The sequence below is a fragment of the Psammomys obesus genome, unplaced genomic scaffold (genome assembly GCF_907164565.1).
Source record: "Psammomys obesus unplaced genomic scaffold, mPsaObe1.curated_primary_1811, whole genome shotgun sequence".
Classification (NCBI taxonomy): Eukaryota; Metazoa; Chordata; class Mammalia; order Rodentia; family Muridae; genus Psammomys; species Psammomys obesus.
Window position 1 is genome coordinate 3,353,682 of NW_026596158.1, and position 19,634 is coordinate 3,373,315.

At 49.7% G+C, this 19,634-nt stretch overlaps 1 protein-coding gene across 3 annotated transcripts in view; it reads right to left on the reverse strand.

Moving 5' to 3' along the window:
* Positions 1–5,046: 5,046 nt before the first annotated feature.
* The window catches only part of Garre1 (granule associated Rac and RHOG effector 1), a 75,388-nt gene continuing 60,800 nt past the window's right edge, over positions 5,047–19,634 (reverse strand). For all 3 annotated transcript variants that reach the window (XM_055594971.1, XM_055594972.1, XM_055594973.1), the window contains exons 9-14: positions 17,088–17,213; positions 14,324–15,333; positions 10,413–10,578; positions 8,892–9,029; positions 8,125–8,203; positions 5,047–7,613 (exon numbers count right to left, since the gene is read on the reverse strand). In XM_055594971.1, the coding sequence (XP_055450946.1) occupies positions 7,305–7,613; positions 8,125–8,203; positions 8,892–9,029; positions 10,413–10,578; positions 14,324–15,333; positions 17,088–17,213 (1,828 nt within the window). In that variant the 3' untranslated portion in view covers positions 5,047–7,304. The remainder of the gene's footprint in view (positions 7,614–8,124; positions 8,204–8,891; positions 9,030–10,412; positions 10,579–14,323; positions 15,334–17,087; positions 17,214–19,634) is intronic.

The window sequence follows — 19,634 nt, forward strand, 5'->3', positions numbered from 1 at the left end:
GGAAGATGGAGAGTTCAAGGCCAGCGTCAGCAGCAGAACAGTCTGAAGAAGCCACAGGGGCTGAGAAAAGAGTTAAGTAGGCCACGTGCCTCAGAAGTGTGAGGGCACATTTCCTCTCCACAGCCCAGGTACAAAGCTGCTCACGGTGACCTCTTGCATTTCAGTGCTAGGGAGGCAGAATCAGGAAGATAATAGGCCTCAGAGGCCAACCTGGCCTCAATGGCGAGCCCCAGGTCTCACCAACGGACCCCGCCTCAAAAAAGCTGAAAAAATTAATATATATATAATTTTAAAAGGGGTGGCTAAGCCTGGTACTGGCGCATGCCTTTACTCCCAGCACTCGGGAGGCAGAGGCAGGTGGATCTCCGAGTTCCAGGCCAGCCTGGTCTACAGAGTGAGTTCCAGGACAGCCAGGGCTACAGTGTGACCCAGTCTCTAAAAGGAAGGGAGGGGTCAAGATGGGGCTGGCAAGATAGCTCGATGGTCAAAGGCACTTGCTGCCAAGGCTGATAACCTAAGTTTGATCCCTGGAATGCACATCACAGAAGGAAAGAATTAACTCCCATTAATTGGCCTTTGACTACGTCAGGCTGTGGCACCGCCCCCTTCAGATAAATAAGTGTAATTAAATATAAAACGGGGGACAGTTCTAAGGAACAATTCTCAAGGGTGTCCTCTGGCCTCCGCGTGAACCGCAGACACACACACACATACACACACAGAACAAAAATCACTCCCACGCTGAACCTCAGCTAATTCTTGTTATGCCAGTTTTATGTGTTTATATGCCAGTCTCAGTTGTCGATGCCCTGGAGGCCCTCAGACTCTGGCCCAGCAGTGTCCAGACTCCTTTCCTTCAGGAGGTGCTTTTGACGACAGCCACTGCGGCTTTCCTTCCCTCCTTTCCCTCCCCGTTCCCAGGAATAATAGATGATGCACTCGGGGACCGACTGACCGATCTCATTGCTGAGCCACCTCCTCTGCCCTGAGCTTCCGTTTTAAGGGAAACAGAATGACAGGGGCAGGGGTTCCCTTGATTTTATGCTCTGAGTTGTCGTTTGCAGCTTTTTTTTTTTTTTTAAGATATAGCCCAGCCAAGGAGTGGTACTTTCAGAGCAGATGCAGGCCGATCTCTAAATTCGAGGCCAGCCTGTTGACAGAGCGAGTTCCAGAACAGCCAGAGCTACGCCGAGAAACCCTGTCTGGAAAAACCAAAACCGAACCAAACCAAGCCAGAAAGGCTTCCTTGGTGTTGGAGTTGCAGGTTTACACCGCCTCAAGTGGGTACAACCACAAGTCTTTCCAAAGATCTTAGGGGGTTTCACCTGTCTACGCATCTCCACATTTACAACTTTTAAGATCTAATAGGGACCACACGTAGTGGCGCCGCCTTCTATCCCAGGACTGAGTTGTGGGCATCCGAGCCCACGCTGTGAGTTCAAGGACGGCCTATGTGCGTTCGTACGTACATTCCCATCCTAAGAGGCAGGGCGCTTTATGCCAAGCACTGCAGAGTAAAGACCCCAGTCAGGAGCGACAGGTCCCTGGGTCAGGGAACCTTCCTGGGATGATGCCCACACACCAGGGACCACGCATAGTCTGTAATAAACCTGGCCCAGGAAGTGCAGGAGAGCCTGCTCAAGCCGGTCCCAAGCGCCCTCGGCGAGACGACCTAGCCCGAGCGGCGGATCATTGGAGGATTTGACAGCCGGGACAAGCTTTTTAGGTCCAGCTAAGGCCGACATCCCCTCCAATGCTGCCCGGGTAAAGGCCCTGAGCATTGCTAGCGCTTCCCAGCCTCCGGCTCCGCAGTGAAGGTGAGTAACCGGCCGGACCGAGCCTGGATCGGAGCCCGCCGGGCAAGAGTAACCGTGGCGCCTGTGGGCTGCGGCAGGGGACTGAGCGGAACGCGCTGGCGGGAGGCGGCCAGCCCCGAGCGCACGCCGACAGGATGCCGAGCGGCCCCGAAGCCGCTGGGCGGCCGGAGATGCTGAGTCACCGGGACCCGAAGGCCGGGGAGCGCGCCTTCCTGGGCGGGGCGGAGCTCCAGGCACGCGCATGGAGCCCGCGAGCACGCGCAGCACCTAGGCGAGCTGCGTGTAGGCTGGCACGTTCAGGGAAGGGGCAGGGCGAGCGCGTGTGCGCAGGCGCGGGCGCCGGGCCGGAGCTGGGTGAGAGACTTGGAGAACGCCTGCCTTTGCACGTCTAGGATGGCTGAAAGACACTGCAGTGCGCATGCCCCGGGTTGAGAGCCGGCCGTGCACCCGCGCCCTCCAGGAATCGAGCTGGAGGCAGGAGGGCGTGGCTCCGTACGCCTGTGGTCTGAGCGCTAGGAAACTGAGGCAGACGTGTTCGATGCCAGCCTGGGCTGTTTATTGTCTAGTCCAGTTTGGGCTGCAGTGTGGACTCTCATTAAAAACAAATATAAAACGGTGGTGGCGCGGGCTGGAGAGATGGTTCAGTGGTTAAGAGCACTGTCTGTTCTTCCAAAGGGCCTGAGTTCAATTCCCAGCAACCACATGGTGCCTCACAACCATCTAGAATGTGTACTGATTCCCTCTTCTGGTAGATGTAAATGCAGATAGAACACTCATATGCATAAAAAAAAAAAAAAAAAAACTGTGGTGGCGCACGCCTTTAATACCAGCACTCAGGAGGCAGTGGCAGGTGGATCACTGTGAGTTCAAGGCACTCTCTTCCTCTCTCCTGCCCTCACCCCTTTCTCTGTCGGGCACCCCTCCCCTCCGCCCCCCATCATGTCTCGCTCCCTCTCTCCATCCAATAAACCTTTCGTATAAAATCTGTTGTGCATCATCATTTCAATGGTGACTGACAGAAATAACGGAATGAGCTAATGGCAAGACAAAGTTATATATACATAAATGCAGGTTTACTGGAAGTGGCAGGGGAGGGAGGGAGAGAGAGAAAGGAGAAGCATGGGCAGAGAGAGACAGTGAAGAGAAGGAGAGACACAGAAAGAGAGCTAGAGGAGAGGGAGAGGAAGGGAGAAAGAGGGACCACAATGTCTGGATTCTATAGTGAAGGGCCTCTGAGCTGGGGAGGTCACTGTAGAAGGCAAGATACACCAGCCACGCCCGGCAGCGGGTAGGGACCAAGGGATGTCTGAAATCAAACAGTGACCCCCAACCATAAAATTATTTTAGTTGCTACTTCATTAACTGTAACTTTGCTGTCACGAATTGTAATGTGAATGTTTTCCGAAGGTCTCAGGTGATCCATGCGAAAGGCCACTGACTTCCAAAGGGGTCTCAGTTTGAGAACCAGTGGCTTAGAGCAGCAACAGGGCAAGCAGATGGAAGGAGCAGGATAAGGCAGTGTGGACACGGGGAGGGGTGAGTGTTATAAGGGTTATGCCTCATGCAACATATCTGGTATAAGGAAGTTTACTTGGGGGAGGGGTAAGGGGAGGCGGATGGTTAGACTTAGGCAGGCAGACGGGCATGAGGGTATATATGGCAGCACCATGAGGGCAGAGAAGGGAGAGAATGTGAGGACAGAGGAGAGAAGAGACTGAGAGTGTGGGAGCACCAAAGAGTGGTGGCTGGGGTCCTTTTGTCCTGCACACACCTGGGGCACAGTGGAGGCAGGTGATGATGTAAGAGGCAGGTAGGACCCTAGAGGCAGGCTAGTGGAATCGCTGGTGAACTAACAGTGGGCGAATGGGAAAGCCTGATGCTATTTCGGGGAGGTGAAGGGATAGGGTGTGCTTGAGGAGACTCTTCAAAGGACCAGCTGGTTTACTTAATGAGCTTTTAGAATGGTTGTCTGTACCATTCTAAAAATGGAGTGGGCTGCCCTGTAGAACAGCAAGAACCGCACAAGTCTTTGCATGCAGGCTGGCCTTCATTGATGGGCCTGGGACCATCATTCCTGTCACCTAGGCCTCCATTCCTAACTCGGTAAGAAACACAAGAACACACGCACTCCCCTTGGAGCTGTGCTTGAACTGTAAGGCCAGCTGCCTGGCAGGACTCCATCAGAGAGGCTGGTTCCCTGGGCTCCTCAGTCATGCTGCCTACCCATGTGGCCTCCTGACAGGCGTGGAGCTGACCCACCAGGTTCTTTCTCCTTTGTTCCAGATCAGGTGGATCACTGGAGGGCTCTACATGACAGAGTAGGCCAATGTCATGGCTGACAAGATACAGAATTCCCAGGGAGGGAAAGAAAGGTCCAAGCCTCCAGGACCTCACCTGCCAGTGTGCTCCTCCGTTTCTCAAGAGACTGAGGACTCCTAAGGCCCCAGGAGCTCAGGGACTATCTCTGCGTGCGTCCCAACCCACCCAGTACATGGTAAGGCTACCATGCTTCACTACCACTGATGTAGACTGGGCGCTGAGGTCAAACAGAGCAGGGGAAGCCGTCTGTCTTCCTCCTAGCTGTTTACTTCCTGGTCCTGGGCACTCAACTCAGGGCCTTGGCCTGCTGAAGCAAGCATTCTACCACTCAACTACAACCCAATCACTTGGATTTTTGAGACAGGGTCTTAAGTAGCCCAGGTTGGCCTTGAACTACATAACCAAAATAAGCTTGAGCTGATCCTCTTATGTCTACTTCCAAAATGCTGAGATTACAGGCATGCACCATCAAGCCTGGCTTCCTGCCTCAGCATCCGATTGCTAGGATTATAGATGAGTTTACTGAGGGGAACAGGGCAGAAAGTACCCCTCATTCCTGGGTTGGTTCCTTAGAAAGGCTATTGGGGCAGGTCACAGCACCCCGTTTGATAGGATGATAGGATGAGGGTGCCAGCAGGACCAACTCTAGAAAGAGATTACTTCCTTCCAGGGGACAGCCTCACTTTCCCACACAGAGGCCTCGGCCCCTCAGGGAGGCCTGTTAGCTGAGGGACTGTGGCTGTCTGCTCTGGCCCCTGCCTGTCCGATGCTATCCCCTGGGCGGGCTTCCCTGTTGACAGGTCACAGAGTCAGAGGACAAGCTGACCTGGAAACCGGCTCCTGCACAGCTCTGCCAAGTGTGACTGCTTCTGACGTGTCCGCTGCAGCTCATTTTAAATACGATACAGAGTATTATTAAATGTATATTTTAATAAAGCCAATAGTTATTTTACTTATAGGAGCTTTAAAAGTAAGATACAAAACGTAGAGTTCCAGTTCGGAAGGTCACAACTATTCACATGATGTCCTGCTGATGCCGAGCAAGGCAGCCATGCTTGGCCGTGCCGAGGACACACTCACACGCACATACATGCGCTCTGGCGAGACGCCTCTGCCAAGCGCAGCACCTGGAATCACCAGTGTTCAGAGCAGGGCGGTGCTGGAAAACACCGACGTGGAGACTACACAAACCGCTTCACACGGTCTCACAGCCACGGAGACAGAAGTCTTCCTTAACAGAGAGAAACAGACCAGAGATGACAGTTAGCAGTGTCACCTGTACTAGGGCACCGAGGAAGCGACCTAGGCCCAGGGTGAGGTCTTCGGGGAGGCACTATGAGAATGAGCGTACTGCAGTAGAACAGAACTGGAAACACGGGGCACTGTGGACGCGTTACTGAAGGAAATAGGAAGTTTGTACAAGTGAAACAGCCACAAGGAACTTCAAACATTAGTGTGCACAGTGTGACAGCTAACACAGACAGCAGCCGCGCAGGGCTGTGCAAAGTACGTGCCTGGAAAACTATGTACAAGACAGTTCTCTGTAAACATGGTGAGGTGGAGAGTTCCGAACCCACGGTGAAGGATCGTCATTACGGGCAGAAACGGCACCCCTACACAGCACGAACGACGACGGCTGAGGCCTCGAAGCAGCCTGGAGACACAGTGCTTTAAAAACGCAGGTGGCTGGGCTCAGACACCCTACAGACCCTCTGTAGTTTTCTTGTGTGTGAGTGTGTGTGTGTGCATGTGTGTGGCGTGTATACATAGATCCTTTTTGGTATTTTTAAATATAAATTTATCTGTAGAAAAATGAGAACATAAATGTGTTATTACAATCTGTTGGAAAAGCTTACATGGAGTTAGAAAGAATAAACCATTTATTAGTAGTTAACATATATTAAAATGGTTTAATGATTTAAGAAAATATAAAAAATTAATACTGTCAAACTTTCATACCAGAAAATATCATGGATTTTTCTCAATTAGACATTTTCAAAGATGAAATATGAAAAATTTAAATAAGTTTTATATAAAGAACTTTCTGCAACCTCAATTAATATATAGTGGGAAATGCCTACTCTATATAGATATATTTATTATTATTTCTCAATTTAAGCACCATTCAATTCTTCTGGATCCATTCTGGCTGGAAAATATCCCCAAATCCACAGAGTGTTATCTGTTTAATGGCACATGTTAACTAAAAGTGAGGTGGATTTTTGTGGTTGACTGAACAAAACTGTGAATTCCTGTCTACGTCATAATTCCTTTGTCTTTGAGCCAGCTCGCAAATGTCACTGTGGTTCTGAGTGTGTGTCGGGGGCGGGGTGGGGGGTGGGGGTCTTGCTACAACCTCTCCCGCAGTTCCTTTCTTCGAGCAGCGCGGTGCTACCCTGGTCATGGTGGAAGGAAACGAGGGCAGCAGGTGCAGCTTTCCTGGGTGTTGGCCAGCTGCACCCCCTGTGCTGCCAGGATTGTGCCTCTGACAGCAGCTCCCCGGTCCTGCTCTTGTAACGTACACGGGCCTGCACCCCCGGTGCTTCTGAGCAGAGGAGCTACCACCCACGGGGAGCCTGATGGCTGCTTCTGATCACAAGCACCTTGTATAAGCTTAAACAAAGACAGTGCCGAGCTAACCTCCAGCCGGTGGACCTGGGATCTTAAGACAGCCAATGCATTTTAGGCAGGAGGCGTTTTTGAAACTGAAAACCTACATGAAAAATATCTATAAAATCAGTGATGGGGTGGGTCCCGCTCAGTGTGTTAAAGAGAAGGAGAGAGTTTCAAAGAATGGTCAGTTTTGTTCTCAGCCTGCAGGCCTCATGCCTTTCCCACATGCAGGACTGACAACCTTCAGACTGTGTTTTCCCAAGCGTGGCCTCTGGCCACCTGCACCAGGATTACCTGAGGTGCTTATTGAGCATGCAGATTGCCAGCACCCCCTGAGTGTCAGAAATCTCCATCTTCAGCTGGCTCCCAGGGGTGGGCTACCTTCAAAGTTTGAGAAACCAGGCTTTAAAGACTTGGAGCTGCCAATCACCTCTAATCCAAGGAACGTTTCTGTCCCTGGGGCAAGGTGCACTGGTCCTTCTGGGGGCTAGTGTCTGCTTATCAGCCCTGGGGAGAGCTGCCCCAACAGCTTTATGGGCAGCAGGCTAGCTGTGGTCAGTACTGGGGCAAATAGGCTGGCCTGCGTTCAGCCTTCCCGGGGAAGGCCTTGAAGCCCTTGGGTGCCCCCTTATGTGCTGGTGGAGGTGGGGGCTGTGGTGGCGTCTGCACATAGGTGAAGGAGGTGGTATTGCAGTCACTGGTTGCAGCCCACACAGGGGACTGCAGCATCTGCATGGTGTCATTCCACTGGCTGCCAGGACTGGTGACTGCATAGAGCGGTGCAGCTGGGCTGGGCAGCATGCTCGGCAGCGGGGAAGGGTGCTGCCATGGTGCTTTGGGTGGCCACGTTTTGGTTTTGTTATCCTGGAAAACAGAAGAGAGTGCCTTCTGGTGAGCTGTCACTGTGTCCTGCCCCCCAGCCCCAGAATTCCTACTCTTCTATCTAGCGGACGGGGGAAAGCACCAGCCCCCCCCCCCCCCCCCGCAAGCCGGTACAAGGGAAGTTCTTACGGTGACACCAGCGTTCAGTGCCTGTACAATCCACACAACATCCCTGCAGTGCAACTGCGGAACTGAACTTATGTGAGTGCACATACACGTGGACACATGTGTAACATTCACATTGCTGGGGACATGCACAGGGTCTCCCATGACCCACACACCACAGCCTGCCCTTTAGCTGATCTGAACAGAGCTTGGAGTGTGGCTCTCCCATGAGACAGTGCAGTCCCAGAGTGTCCTCTACAACATGGCTGTGTCGGCTGAGGTGAGCACATGTCATCATTTAGACAAAATTCATGGGAAACTAATTCACCAAAGACACAAGGCCTTATGACTTTGAGGCCCAATGCTTACTGTGAGCCAGCTGACTTACCTGGTTCACATCCTCCACTGTGGTAAGGAGAGGTGGCGAGGGCAGAGTGCTGGTCTCCTGCTCCCCACTGCTGTGTTTCCTGAAGGAGTCAAACCCACAGAGCAATGAGCACCTGCCTACCTGTATGGGACAGACTGAGTGCTTGGCTCTGGTCTCCAGATTCCCAGTCTAGGTGAGGAGGCCCTGATCCACCCAGCTCAGTGTGGCATGGGGGCCAGCATGGCTGTAAAGCCTGTACTGGAAGTGGGTGGGAGCTGCAGACGGCATGGAGACAGCACTGGATCTTTTCACAGCTCCCTAAGTTAACCCCCTCTTCATTATTTTATTTAATAGTTACTCGAAGTGTTTAACACAAACTGGGTGTGTTTGGGACTTTAAAGAAAATACTTTGTAATGGATATGATGGATATACATTGTATACATATATGAAACTGTCAAAGAATAAAATATTCTATGATTTAAAAAAAAGGCATTCTAGCTTTACATGGCTGAGTAAAAAGAGCAAGATACAGCAGGTCTGAGCCAGAGCGCCTGTACATACGTACACACCCCAGAGAAGTAACCTCCCTCTCAGCCTCTTGCCAGTGTCCCATCTGCCCCTCACAGATCTGCTACCCCAGGCCAAGCTCTTCCTCATGGAAGATGCCTCCAAAAGCCTTTGTCCTCTACCTGTCACAGGACAAACAACAGGACTGGCTTTCCCAGAGGCAGAGCTGTGGCTTGGCATATGTCCTGCTCTCCAATCCTTGGTTTAGCAGCCTCCTTACCTTCTCTGTTTGACAGCAGCAACAAGGTCAGGCCCTGAAAACATGGAGAACAGGCTGTCTCCATTGGCTGAAGAGGTCTCATCACTTGAGCTGGCCGAGTCTCCCTGAGCACCTGACCAGCCACTGTGCAGGCTGTCCCTGAGAGTGGAGAGAGATGGGTCATAGACCTACCACAACTCGTAGACCCAAGTTAGACTCTGCCAAAACTTGACATTTTCTTTCTTTCTCCTCAGAAGTAAGAGTCCTTACTTCCCTTTATTTCTCAGAAGCCTGTGATTGATGTATGGCTGATTTGGGGAAAGAATAAAGTAGAGATGTTCTTTCACCATCCACACTTATTAACCAGGAAGTAATCTGAGGCACAAAATTCATAATTCTCTCTCTTAAAGATATTTTTTTATTTGTTATATGTGTGTGTGCCTGTGTGCAGATGCCCTCAGAGGCCAGAAGAGAAGTCAACTCCCTGATGAACTGGAGGCTTTTGGTTTTTTGAGACAGGATTTCTCTGTCGTAGCCTTAGCTGTCCTAGAACTCACTCTGTAGACCAGGCTGGCTTCAAACTCAGAGAGATCCCCCTGCCTCTGCCTCCTGGGTGCTGGGACTGAAGGTGTGTGCCAAGGCTACACGGCTGAACTGTAGTTATGAACATTTGTTAGTTATAAGTGTCTGTGAGCCACCACATGAGCACTGGAAGCCGTTTGGGCCCTTGCAAAAGCAGTACGTGCTCTTAAACACCTCTCCAGCCTGGGGTTGGTTTGTTTGTTTGTTTGTTTGTCTGTCCTAAAATAAGGTTCCCCAGATAACTCAGGCTGGCTTCTAACTTGCTATGTAGCCCACACTGACCTGAATTCATGACAACCGTTCTGCGCCTGCCTCCCACATACTGACAGTACAGGTGTAGACTAGCATGCCCTGCTCACAATTCTTTCAAAACACTAGGGTTGGTTTTGCTGTGCTGGGGATTAAGCTCAGGGCCTTGCACAAGCTAGGTAAACACTGCGCCACTGAGCCGCACGCCCCAGGCCGACTGCCCTTCTGTGGGCTCTAACAACAGCATTCCGTAACTTACTGGGTTTCACACCCAGCCTCCTTCCCCAAGGCCACAGGAAACACTATCAAGTAAGAGCCCTGCTCTAAGAGGAAAACGCTCTTTATTTTCTCTTAAGTTAGTATTTATACTTTTTATACAAGTTAGTACATACATGTGTGTATACACTTTTATATAGCTCCCCATTTTTATAAGAAATAAAATATTTAAAAATATTTTTAAAATCTCATATATGTGTACTGTGTTTACAGGAGGCTGTCTTAAAGCACTCATTCATAGCGGAGGTGTGTTTCTGTGAATAAAGCATTCCCCTTAACATCCTCTATCAGGATCTGACCCCACCAAGATCTAGCCACATTACACTTTCACTGCTCGGTAAGCGTGAATGAAGGCCAGTGAGCCTCCTGACCCACTAAGGCTGGATGGGGCACCCAGATCCCAAATTTGGCTTCCTTGCTGCAGGCAGAACTCACCCTTCTGTGAAGAACTCTGGCAAAGGCCAAGTCCGATGAGCATCATCCATGGGTGGCCAGTTGCCCCGGGGGTTGCCGGGCCGGCGGCCATGTTGGGCTTGCCTCTTCTGCTGCATTGCCTGGCTCACTCCTGCCACATAGCGCGCAAACTCTGGGTCTGAGCCCACTGTTGAGACAACGGAAAAATCAGGATTTAAGGACAAATTGACCTTTTCCTTTCTTCCCCTCTGAGGATGAACTGGTCATACACACAGTAAACCGATGAAAGCCTGGCAGGTAACCACCCCATTGGTTGGCTACAGGCTTTGGCCACTCCCTATGGTGAGATGGGGCTCATAGCACACAGGTCTGAGGTTGGCATAGGTAGCAAGAGGTACAGCTAGGCTGGAGGTGAAAGGAAGATCAAAAAAAAAAAAAAAAAAAAGGCCTAAATTATTCACAACTACTTTTTTTTTTAACTTTTTTTAAATTTTATTTTATATGCATTGGTGTAAGGGAGTCAGACCTCCTGGAACTGGAGTTACAGACAGCTGTAAGCTGCCACGTGGGTGCTGGGAGTTGAACCCGGGTCCTTTGGAATTGCAGAAAGCACTCTTAATCAGTGAGCCATCTCTCCAGACCCTTGTTTTTGCTTTTTGAGAAAGTCTTATTATGTGCCCACAAACCAACTATATAGCACAGATAGTCCTGGAACTCTCAGTGAACCTGACTCAGTCTCCCAAAGACAAATTTTTAATACAAATAGGGGATACTTTCTAGAAAGATGGCTCAGCAGTTAAGAGCACTTGTTGCTCTTTCTTTAGGCCTTGGTTCAATTCTCAGCACCCACTGATGGCTCACAACCATCCCAAACTCCCAGGTACTCATGTGGTACACATCCATATACATAAAAATCTAGGCCAAACATGGTGGTGTAAGCCTTTAATCCCAGCAATCAGGAGGAAGAGGCAGGTGGATCTCCATGAGCTCAAGGCCAGTCTGATACATAGTGAGTTCCAAACCAGCCACAGCTATATATCAAGAACCTTCTGAAAACAAAACAGATGAAAAATAAACATAAAAATTGTTTTTCAAAAATTTGTGTGTATGTGTGGCTTGTGGTTAAGAACATTTGTTGCTTTCATAGAGGACCCGGGTTTGCTTCTAAACACCCACATGATAGCTGACAGCTGTAATGGAAATTTGGGTTTCTTTAAAAACTCAGTCATGTTATGTAAATGTTTGTTTTAATCCCAAGTGAGGGATTTTAGTTGGGGCTTTAGTTTGTCCACAGGTGATAACTGCCTCCTGTGGGGCGTGGTCTTCGACAGCCTGCCTAATGCAGCATGGAGAGGGGCGTGGTCTATGACTCTGAGGGATGTAAAGAGCCCAGAAAGAGAAGGTGCAGCGGCTTGGAGGAGACAGATGAAGAAAAACGTTTCACTGCAGTGGCTTGGAGGAGACTGCTGGCTGTTTGCTGTTTGAGATTGGTACAGCCTCAAAAGAACCCTAAAGGAGAAGTTAAGGGGTCTGTGTCCCCTCTCCCCACTAACCTTCTCCCTCTTACCTAGTGTTAAAGGGTTGGTGGAAAGAAGGTAGAGGCTTAAATACCTCAAATAAAAAAGTTTAAAAACAAGCTCAACACACAGCCACCCAGAACTCCAGTGCCAGCGAATCTGAAGCCCTGCTCTGGCTTTCGAAGGCACTCAGCATGCACATGCATACACGTACAGACAAAACATTCACACATAAAAACTTAAACGTGTGTGTATATGTGCATGGCCCTGTGGGCGTCTGTCTAGAAGCCAATGGCACTGGCTCCTCAGAGGCTGGAGTTAGAGTGTGTGGCCTGCCAGGCATGAGAGAGAAACTAAAGGCAGGTCTTCTGGACGAGAAGCAGGCTCTCTTAACAGCTCAGCTGTCTCTACAAACTACATTACATTTTCTAAGGTCTTGCTAGTGTGAGCTTGCAGTATTTAACTTAAAGAATCACATGATGATTTTTAAGTAACTATATCATGGAATTTAGCAAAGCCAGAGAGAGGCTACATATCACTGTTACGCAAGCCAGACTTTGAGCCAGTTATTTTTTGAGTACTCGGCAGCAGATTTGCCTGTTCAGTATGAAAGATAGCAATTGTGACAGAGAACACATTTCAGAGTGCATTAAGATGTGACTAAACATATTCTGCAAAGGGCTGAGCAATGATGTACAGGGTAGTAAGTGGAAAAGACGAAACCACAACAGAACAGAACAGAACAGAACAGAACAGAACAGAACAGAACAGAACAGAAGGTAACAGGCGGGGCCAGGATATGGTCTAGCTGTAGAGGGTCTGCCTAACATGCATGAGGACCTGGGTTGCCTCTCCAGAATAGAAGGAAAAAACAAAAAAACCTCAAAAGAAAGGAATACTAAATAAAACATGAAACCATCCTCAGATTTTGAACCTTCAGGTGGGCAGAGAGACTAGGGCATAATCCTATTTTTGAGCTGCTGTAAGATGCCCATGTGGGAGAAGGAAAGGACCAATGTAGGGAAAGGGACAAAATGCACAAAGAAAACACCTTTAAACATGTGTAATGAGCCAGGTAGATGTGGCACATGCCTTTACCCCCAGCACTTGGGGAGGCAGAGGCAGGCAGATCTCTGTGAGTTTGAGGCCAGCCTGGTCTACAGAACGAGTTCTGGGATAGCCAGGGCCATACAGAGATACCTTATCTCAAAATAGACAATAAAGTAAAATTTTAAAAGGAAAAGAAAACCCCTCTATTGTTATTTTACGCTGAGCTGCTTGTTTTAAGAAATGCTAGTGTCTTCCATTAATTTCTTTTCTATTTCGGAGCCAGGTCTCACTGGGTAGCGTGGGCTGGCCTCTGCCTCTGGTATGTGGTCTCACACCTGTCTTTAGTATATTTAAAAAAAAAAATGTGGGGGGCTAGAGAGATGGCTCAGAGGTTAAGAGCACTGGCTGCTCTTCCACAGGTCTGGAGTTCAATTCCCAGCACCCACATGGTGGCTTGTAACCATCTATAGTGCCCTCTACTGGCGGCAGATGTGCATGCAGACAGAACGTTGTATAGACAATAATAAATAAATCTTTGAAAAAAACTTTCTTGAGTGTTTGTTTTTATTTTTGGTGTTTGGAGACAGGGTTTCTCTGCGTAGCCCTGGCTGTCCTGGACTTGCTTTGTAGACCAGGCTGACTTCTAACAGCGACCCACCTTCCTCTGCCTCCTGCGTGCTGGGATTACAGGCGTGTGCTGTAATTACAGGGCTGGCTGTTGATTGTTTCTTGAATTTTGAGCTGTCTATGTGTCTGTGTGTCTGTATGTCTGTGCACCACATGCATGCAGCATCCACACGAGCCAGAAGAGTGACCCTGGCTCCTCGGGAAGAGCAGCTGGTGTTCTCAACACCACTATGCCACCTTTCCAGCTCCAAATCCCAAATTTAGAGCTGACCATGACTACAGATTAAGTTTGAGGTCAACTTGGCAAATTAGTGAGACCGTTTCAAGTTTTAAAACAACAACAACAACAACAAAAAAGACAGAAAAGGCTGGGTATGTGGCTCAGTAATGAAGTGCTTGCTTACCATGTGTGAGGCCCTAGGTTCAAATCCCAGTGCCACAAAAAGTAAAAAACAGAATTTAAAAATAGAATTAAAGAACTGGGGTTCTGTAGATGGATTAAGGTGCTACCTCACCTTCCCCAATTTGCTTCCAATCTGGCTACGTCTGCCTGAACTTGCCTCCAGACAACAAGACAGTCCAGCAATAGCTAAAGGGGTGGGGCAGGTCTTACGGGAGAGTAGAGCAGCCCCTTCATGCGGATTGCACCTTCGTAAGGTGGTGGCACAGACCTCTAAGGACTCCTCGGTGGCTGTGCTGTGTTTTAAACAGGCTGAGCGGTGGGAAGGCCTCACCTACCTGCAGGGTCGAAAGGCACAATCTCTCCCAGCATCCCAAAGACTCCGTCACTTTGGTCACGGTTTGGCCAGGTGTTATTTCTAGGTCCCTGTGGCTTCTGGCCCAAAACTTCTGACATCATATTGTCCATATAGCTGCTCACTAGGCCCAAGCTGTACAGATCAGAACTAAGATCAGATATGCCAGGCCACTGACCGAGAGGAGACAGACCTGCCGCCATGGGCTGTGCTGGCTGCTGAGATGAGCCATGTCCCCATTTACCAGGTGCCCGAGACTGGGATGTGGACTGCTGGGATCCAATGGGCTGCAGCAGATGCTGGTAGTACTGGACCTGGGGTTGCTGCTGCTTTGGGGACTGCTGCTGAGGAGCGAGGCCTTGCTGGGGTGCCAGAGGCGTGTGCGCTCCAGCCTGGGGTGGCCGCAGTGGAGGGGCCAATGGCAGTGATGGCTGCTGTGGCTGCATGGTTCCTGTCTTCTGTTCAGTAACCATGGCAGTGGCAGTAGAGTTACGCCTTGTCACCAGTGGGGACCCCTGATGTGACTGGCCCATGTTAAAGCCTGAGAGAAAATCTATCACTTCCTGCATCTCCTGATCAGTGGGTAAGTTCATGCCCTTTTCGTCCTTGCCATCATCCCCGTGCAGGGAGTTCTCGCGTCTCTCCAGGAGGAAACCATTGAGCATTGGATTGCTGGAGCTCTGAGATGGCTGGGAAGGGTCTGTAGTCCTAGGGAAGTTACCAATGTTCAAAATGCTCTGTAACCGTGTATCGATATGATTGCCTGGCATTTTGGCCTTCTCCTCTGAACACCCAGCTGTGAAGACGTTTTTGGAATAGTGTGTGCTGGAGCTGGTGCAGGATACTTTCTTGGTGAATCTCGATGTCAGTTTGGAGAAGGTCTTCTGCAGGCCTGATGACTTGCTTCCATTTCCAGGAGGCAGGTCAGCCTGATTCCCAAAATCACAGATATCCCTCTGCAGCTGGATCTGTATACAGGGTAAAGCTTGTTCCCTAGTTGATCAGGGAAAAAAAAAGAAGAGAAAAAGATGTACACAAGTTAGAGGACAACGACAGTTTCAAGCTGCTCCCTGGCACTACTGGTCACGAGACAGTGACTCTAGCATGAGGACGCTTTAAGCCCCAGCACTGCAGAGCAAGCAGGTGAGCTACGGGGAGACAGGGAGGAGAGAGTGGACAAGGGGCCAACACTGCCTGACTTTGAGGAAAAGACCTCTGGTGGTGTGTCCTCGTTAGTTTTGTCTTGCCTTGTTCTTTGACAACTTGACAAGCTAATTATATGGGCACTGTAACCTCCATTGAGAGGTAATTCTATAGGTAAGATTGTGGGTATTTTCCTGACCCATGATTGATGATTGATGGGGAAGGCCCAGCCTTCCTCTGAGCAGTGCCACCCCTGGGTAAGCAGTTCTGGATTGTATAACGAAGCTACTGCCCCCAGGTTCTTGCCTTGGCTTCCCTAGATGATGTACTCTATAATCTGTGAGCCAGATAAACCCTGTCCTCCCCTAGTTGCTTTTGGTCCTGGTCTTTACCGCAGCAACAGAACTCAGGTGGGCACTGGGTTCACCAGCTTCATACATCGATAAATGAACACTCAGTGTCTAACACAAGGCTGTGAAACAGTTGCATTTAAAGCTGGAGAGAAACCTAGCTGCAGCACAGGAGAACAAAACCAGGCTACTGTGGAGGTGCAACTGGCAGACAGCAGAGAAACAATGGACAAATGCAAACAGTACAGGCAATGGGAAGGAGGCTTAGGGCCACTATGCCCTGCTGCTGTGGGATGCACAGCTGTTACTGACAGGATTTCTCTGTGTAGCCTTGGCTGTCCTGGACTCACTTTGTAGACTAGCCTGGCCTTGAACTCATAGATTCACCCGCTTCTGCCTCCCTAGTGCTGAGATTACAGGAGTGTGCCACCACCATCTGGCTCACTTCTAGGAATTTTTAAGTTCATGTTCTCTCTCTCTCTCTCTGCAACTTACCTTATTGACCAGGCTGACCTTGAACTCAGAGACCTGCCTGCACCTGAGTGCTACGGTTAAAGGCCACCACCGGGCCCTCGGGGCTCTTTTTACTACAGAAGAATACTATAAATAAAATGACATGAAGCAGGGACAAGGCAGCCAGTGGCTGCTGTGGCCCTTAACAAGACACTGCACTGAACTCATGTGTTAAGAGGAAAAGTTGGTGTGGTGGCCTGTTATTCCTAGAAGTCCAGGCAAGATGATCTCAAAAGCTAGAGGCCAGCCTGAGGTACAAATGGACAGTGCGTCAGGAGAGGAAAGGAAAAGAGCTGAGGGCACAGATACATGTTTAAGGTCTCCACCAGAGCTAAAATGAACAACTCACAGACAGGATCTTATAACTCTCCGCCGTAAGTACAAATAAGGATACAAGCATATTTTGTACACGTTTCTCTGGCTAGTCTGTGGGACGAGAACTGGATTACAAGTTTTCTCCGGGCCTCTCTTTTCTGAGAGGAACAAGGAAGGCCAGGTGTTAACAGATTAAGAAAGCTTGGCGGTGGAGGAAAAGCAGGCCTTTGCTCCGTCCCTGCGCCTCTGCTGCGTGTCTGGCCCACCCTGAGGTAAAGTTACCAAGAAGCTCTCTCTGCCTTGCTTCCCACAGGCTCTCAGTGCCAACGCGCACACATGGACTGTATGTGGCTGCACTGCTCCTGGCTGTGATCTAAGATGCAAACCGTCTTGCAGCTAGTTCGACAGAGCGGAGGGGACACCAACCTCCCTGCCCTCCAGCGGTTTAGGTCCAGCACGGCTGTATAGAGCACATCCACCAGACCCAGGGTCTTCTCGGGATCCAGGCTTCTCTGCAGCAGGGACATGGTTGCCGGGTCTTCCTTCAGGCACCTAGACACAGACCAGGTCACGTTAGTCCTGACCATCCTTCTCTGTAAAGGTCTTCAGAGAAAGCAGTATGGAAGCGACTACAACTTATGTACTTTCAGCATCCAAAAAGAACCGGGGGTGTGCCGGCTGTGGTAGTGCCAGACTTCTAGTCCCCGCAGGCGGAGCTCAGTGAGTTTAAGGTCAGCCTGGTCTATACAGGAATTCCAAGATAGCCAGGGATACAGAGAGAAACTTGTCCGCCCCCCTCCAAAAAAAATACAACAGTCTGACACTAGAGCTCTTGTGCAAAGGAGAGGAGCCACTGGCACCGGGGGTCTCAGTGGGAGCACACTCCAATGAAGAGCAGATTTAGACAAGATTCGATACATACAGGGAGGCATGGCTGTAGAAGAACAAATTTAAAGTCATTGTAAGAGGGAAACATTGTAGGTCAAAAACACACGTGCATGTACTAGTGTGTGTGTGTGTGTGTGTGTGTGTGTGTGTGAGAGAGAGAGAGAGAGAGAGAGACAGAGAGAGAGAGAGACAGAGACAGTGAGTAAAGTGCCTGCTGGATAAGCAAGAGCACCTGAGTTGGAATGCCCAGAAACCATGAAAAAAGCTGGGTACAAATAAACTGTAGCTTCAAGGTGGGGTTGCTGGGGATAGAGACAGCAGAGTCCCTGAGTACATTAGCAAGCAGATCAGTCTAGCTGAGTGGATAACCTTCAGGTTCAGTGAGACCTTGTCTCAAAAAGCAAGGGTGGCTCGGGAAGCAGAGGCAGGCAGATCTCTGTGAGTTCGAGGCCAGCGTGGTCTACAGAGTGAGTTCCAGGACAGCCAGGGCTACGGAGAGACCATCTCAAGGAAGGAAGGGTGGAAGGCAATGTAAAAGTAACGCATTGACGTGGACCTCGTGGACCAGCACACACATGTGCCTGCTCATGCAACACTCATGCCCCTCCCCTATGGAAATCTTTCTTAAAAATCCTGCAGGGCGCGGAGGTCCATGCTTACATATTCCCAACACTTAGGAGGCTGAGGTAGGCTAGTCTGAGCTTCAGAGTGAGACCCTGTCGATTTTTTTTTTTTCCAAAACAAATAGTACATAGCAAACCAAAGAAAACCTTGGCTGAATCTGGCTTACTTTACTCTGAATGTGCCCAGCAGCCTGAACCTCATCATGTAACAAGCCTCTTTTTACAAAACCTATTTCCTAGTTTATGTCATTTCTTCCCCCAGAAGGGTTTTTCTTTGTAGCCTCTGCCTCTGAGAGCTGAGCTTCAAGGTGTTTGCCACCACACCCAACTGTAGTTTCTTGAATGACAGTGAAAGTAGGTGTGCTCTCACAGCAGCTAAGACCACCTGCATACACTTGGTCTCTGCCTCCACTTCCCGACACTGACCTTCTAAAGCCTGCTGATCTCCAGAGTGACAGGACCGCTAGAAGCTGCTTTTGTTCTAGTATTTGGCCCCTGACACAGAGCTTTTCACTCACTTGGAGTCTCCCAGGTGACACGGGTATTTTGAAAGTGCTGGGAATGGGACAGAGGGGAGCCCAGGTGCTGGACACACATCTGGCTCCGAGCTGTACCCCAGCACCAGACTCCATTGCATTCTATTGAGATTACCTCTGATGGACTCCAGGGCACTAACAGAATGGGAGCTGGTCACTAGAAAGACCAGACCATGACTGGAAGTTTGAGAAGACCTTCAAGACCACTCCCCCAGTGGAGGGGGAGAGAGGAGCTCCAGAGCAAGCTATAATCAACCACACTGTACTGGCTGATTTTGTGTCACCTGACACAAGCTAGCGTCAGCAGAGAGGAAGGAGCCTCAGTTGGAGAAAATGTCTCCATGAGATCCAGCTGAGTTTTCTCAATTAGTGATAAATGAGGGAGGGCCTATTCCACTGTGGCTGGTGCCATCCCTGGGGCTGGTGGTCTTAAAAGAAAACAGGCTGAAGCTGGGCACAGTGGTGCACACCTGGAATCGCAGCACTCAGGGAGGCAGAGGCATGCAAATCTGTGAATTTGAGGCCAGCCTGGTCTACAAAGCGAGTTCCAGGACAACCAAGGCTACACAGAGAAACCCTGTCTTTTTTTTTTAAAGATTTATTTATCTGTTACGTATACAATGTTCTATCTACATATACACCTGTATGCCAGAAGAGGGCACCAGATTTCACTGTAGATGGTTGTGAGCCAACATGTGGTGGCTGGGAATTGAACTCAGGAGCTCTGGAAGAGCAGCCAATGCTCTTAACCTCTGAGCCATCTCTCCAGCCCCTGAGAAACCCTGTCTTGAAAACAAACAAAAAAAAAAACCAATCAAACAAACAAAAAAAGAAAGCAGGCTAAACAAGCCAAGATAAGCAAGCCAGCAAGCAGTACCCCTCTGTGGCCTCTGCACCAACACCTGCCTCCAGGATCCTGCCCTGTT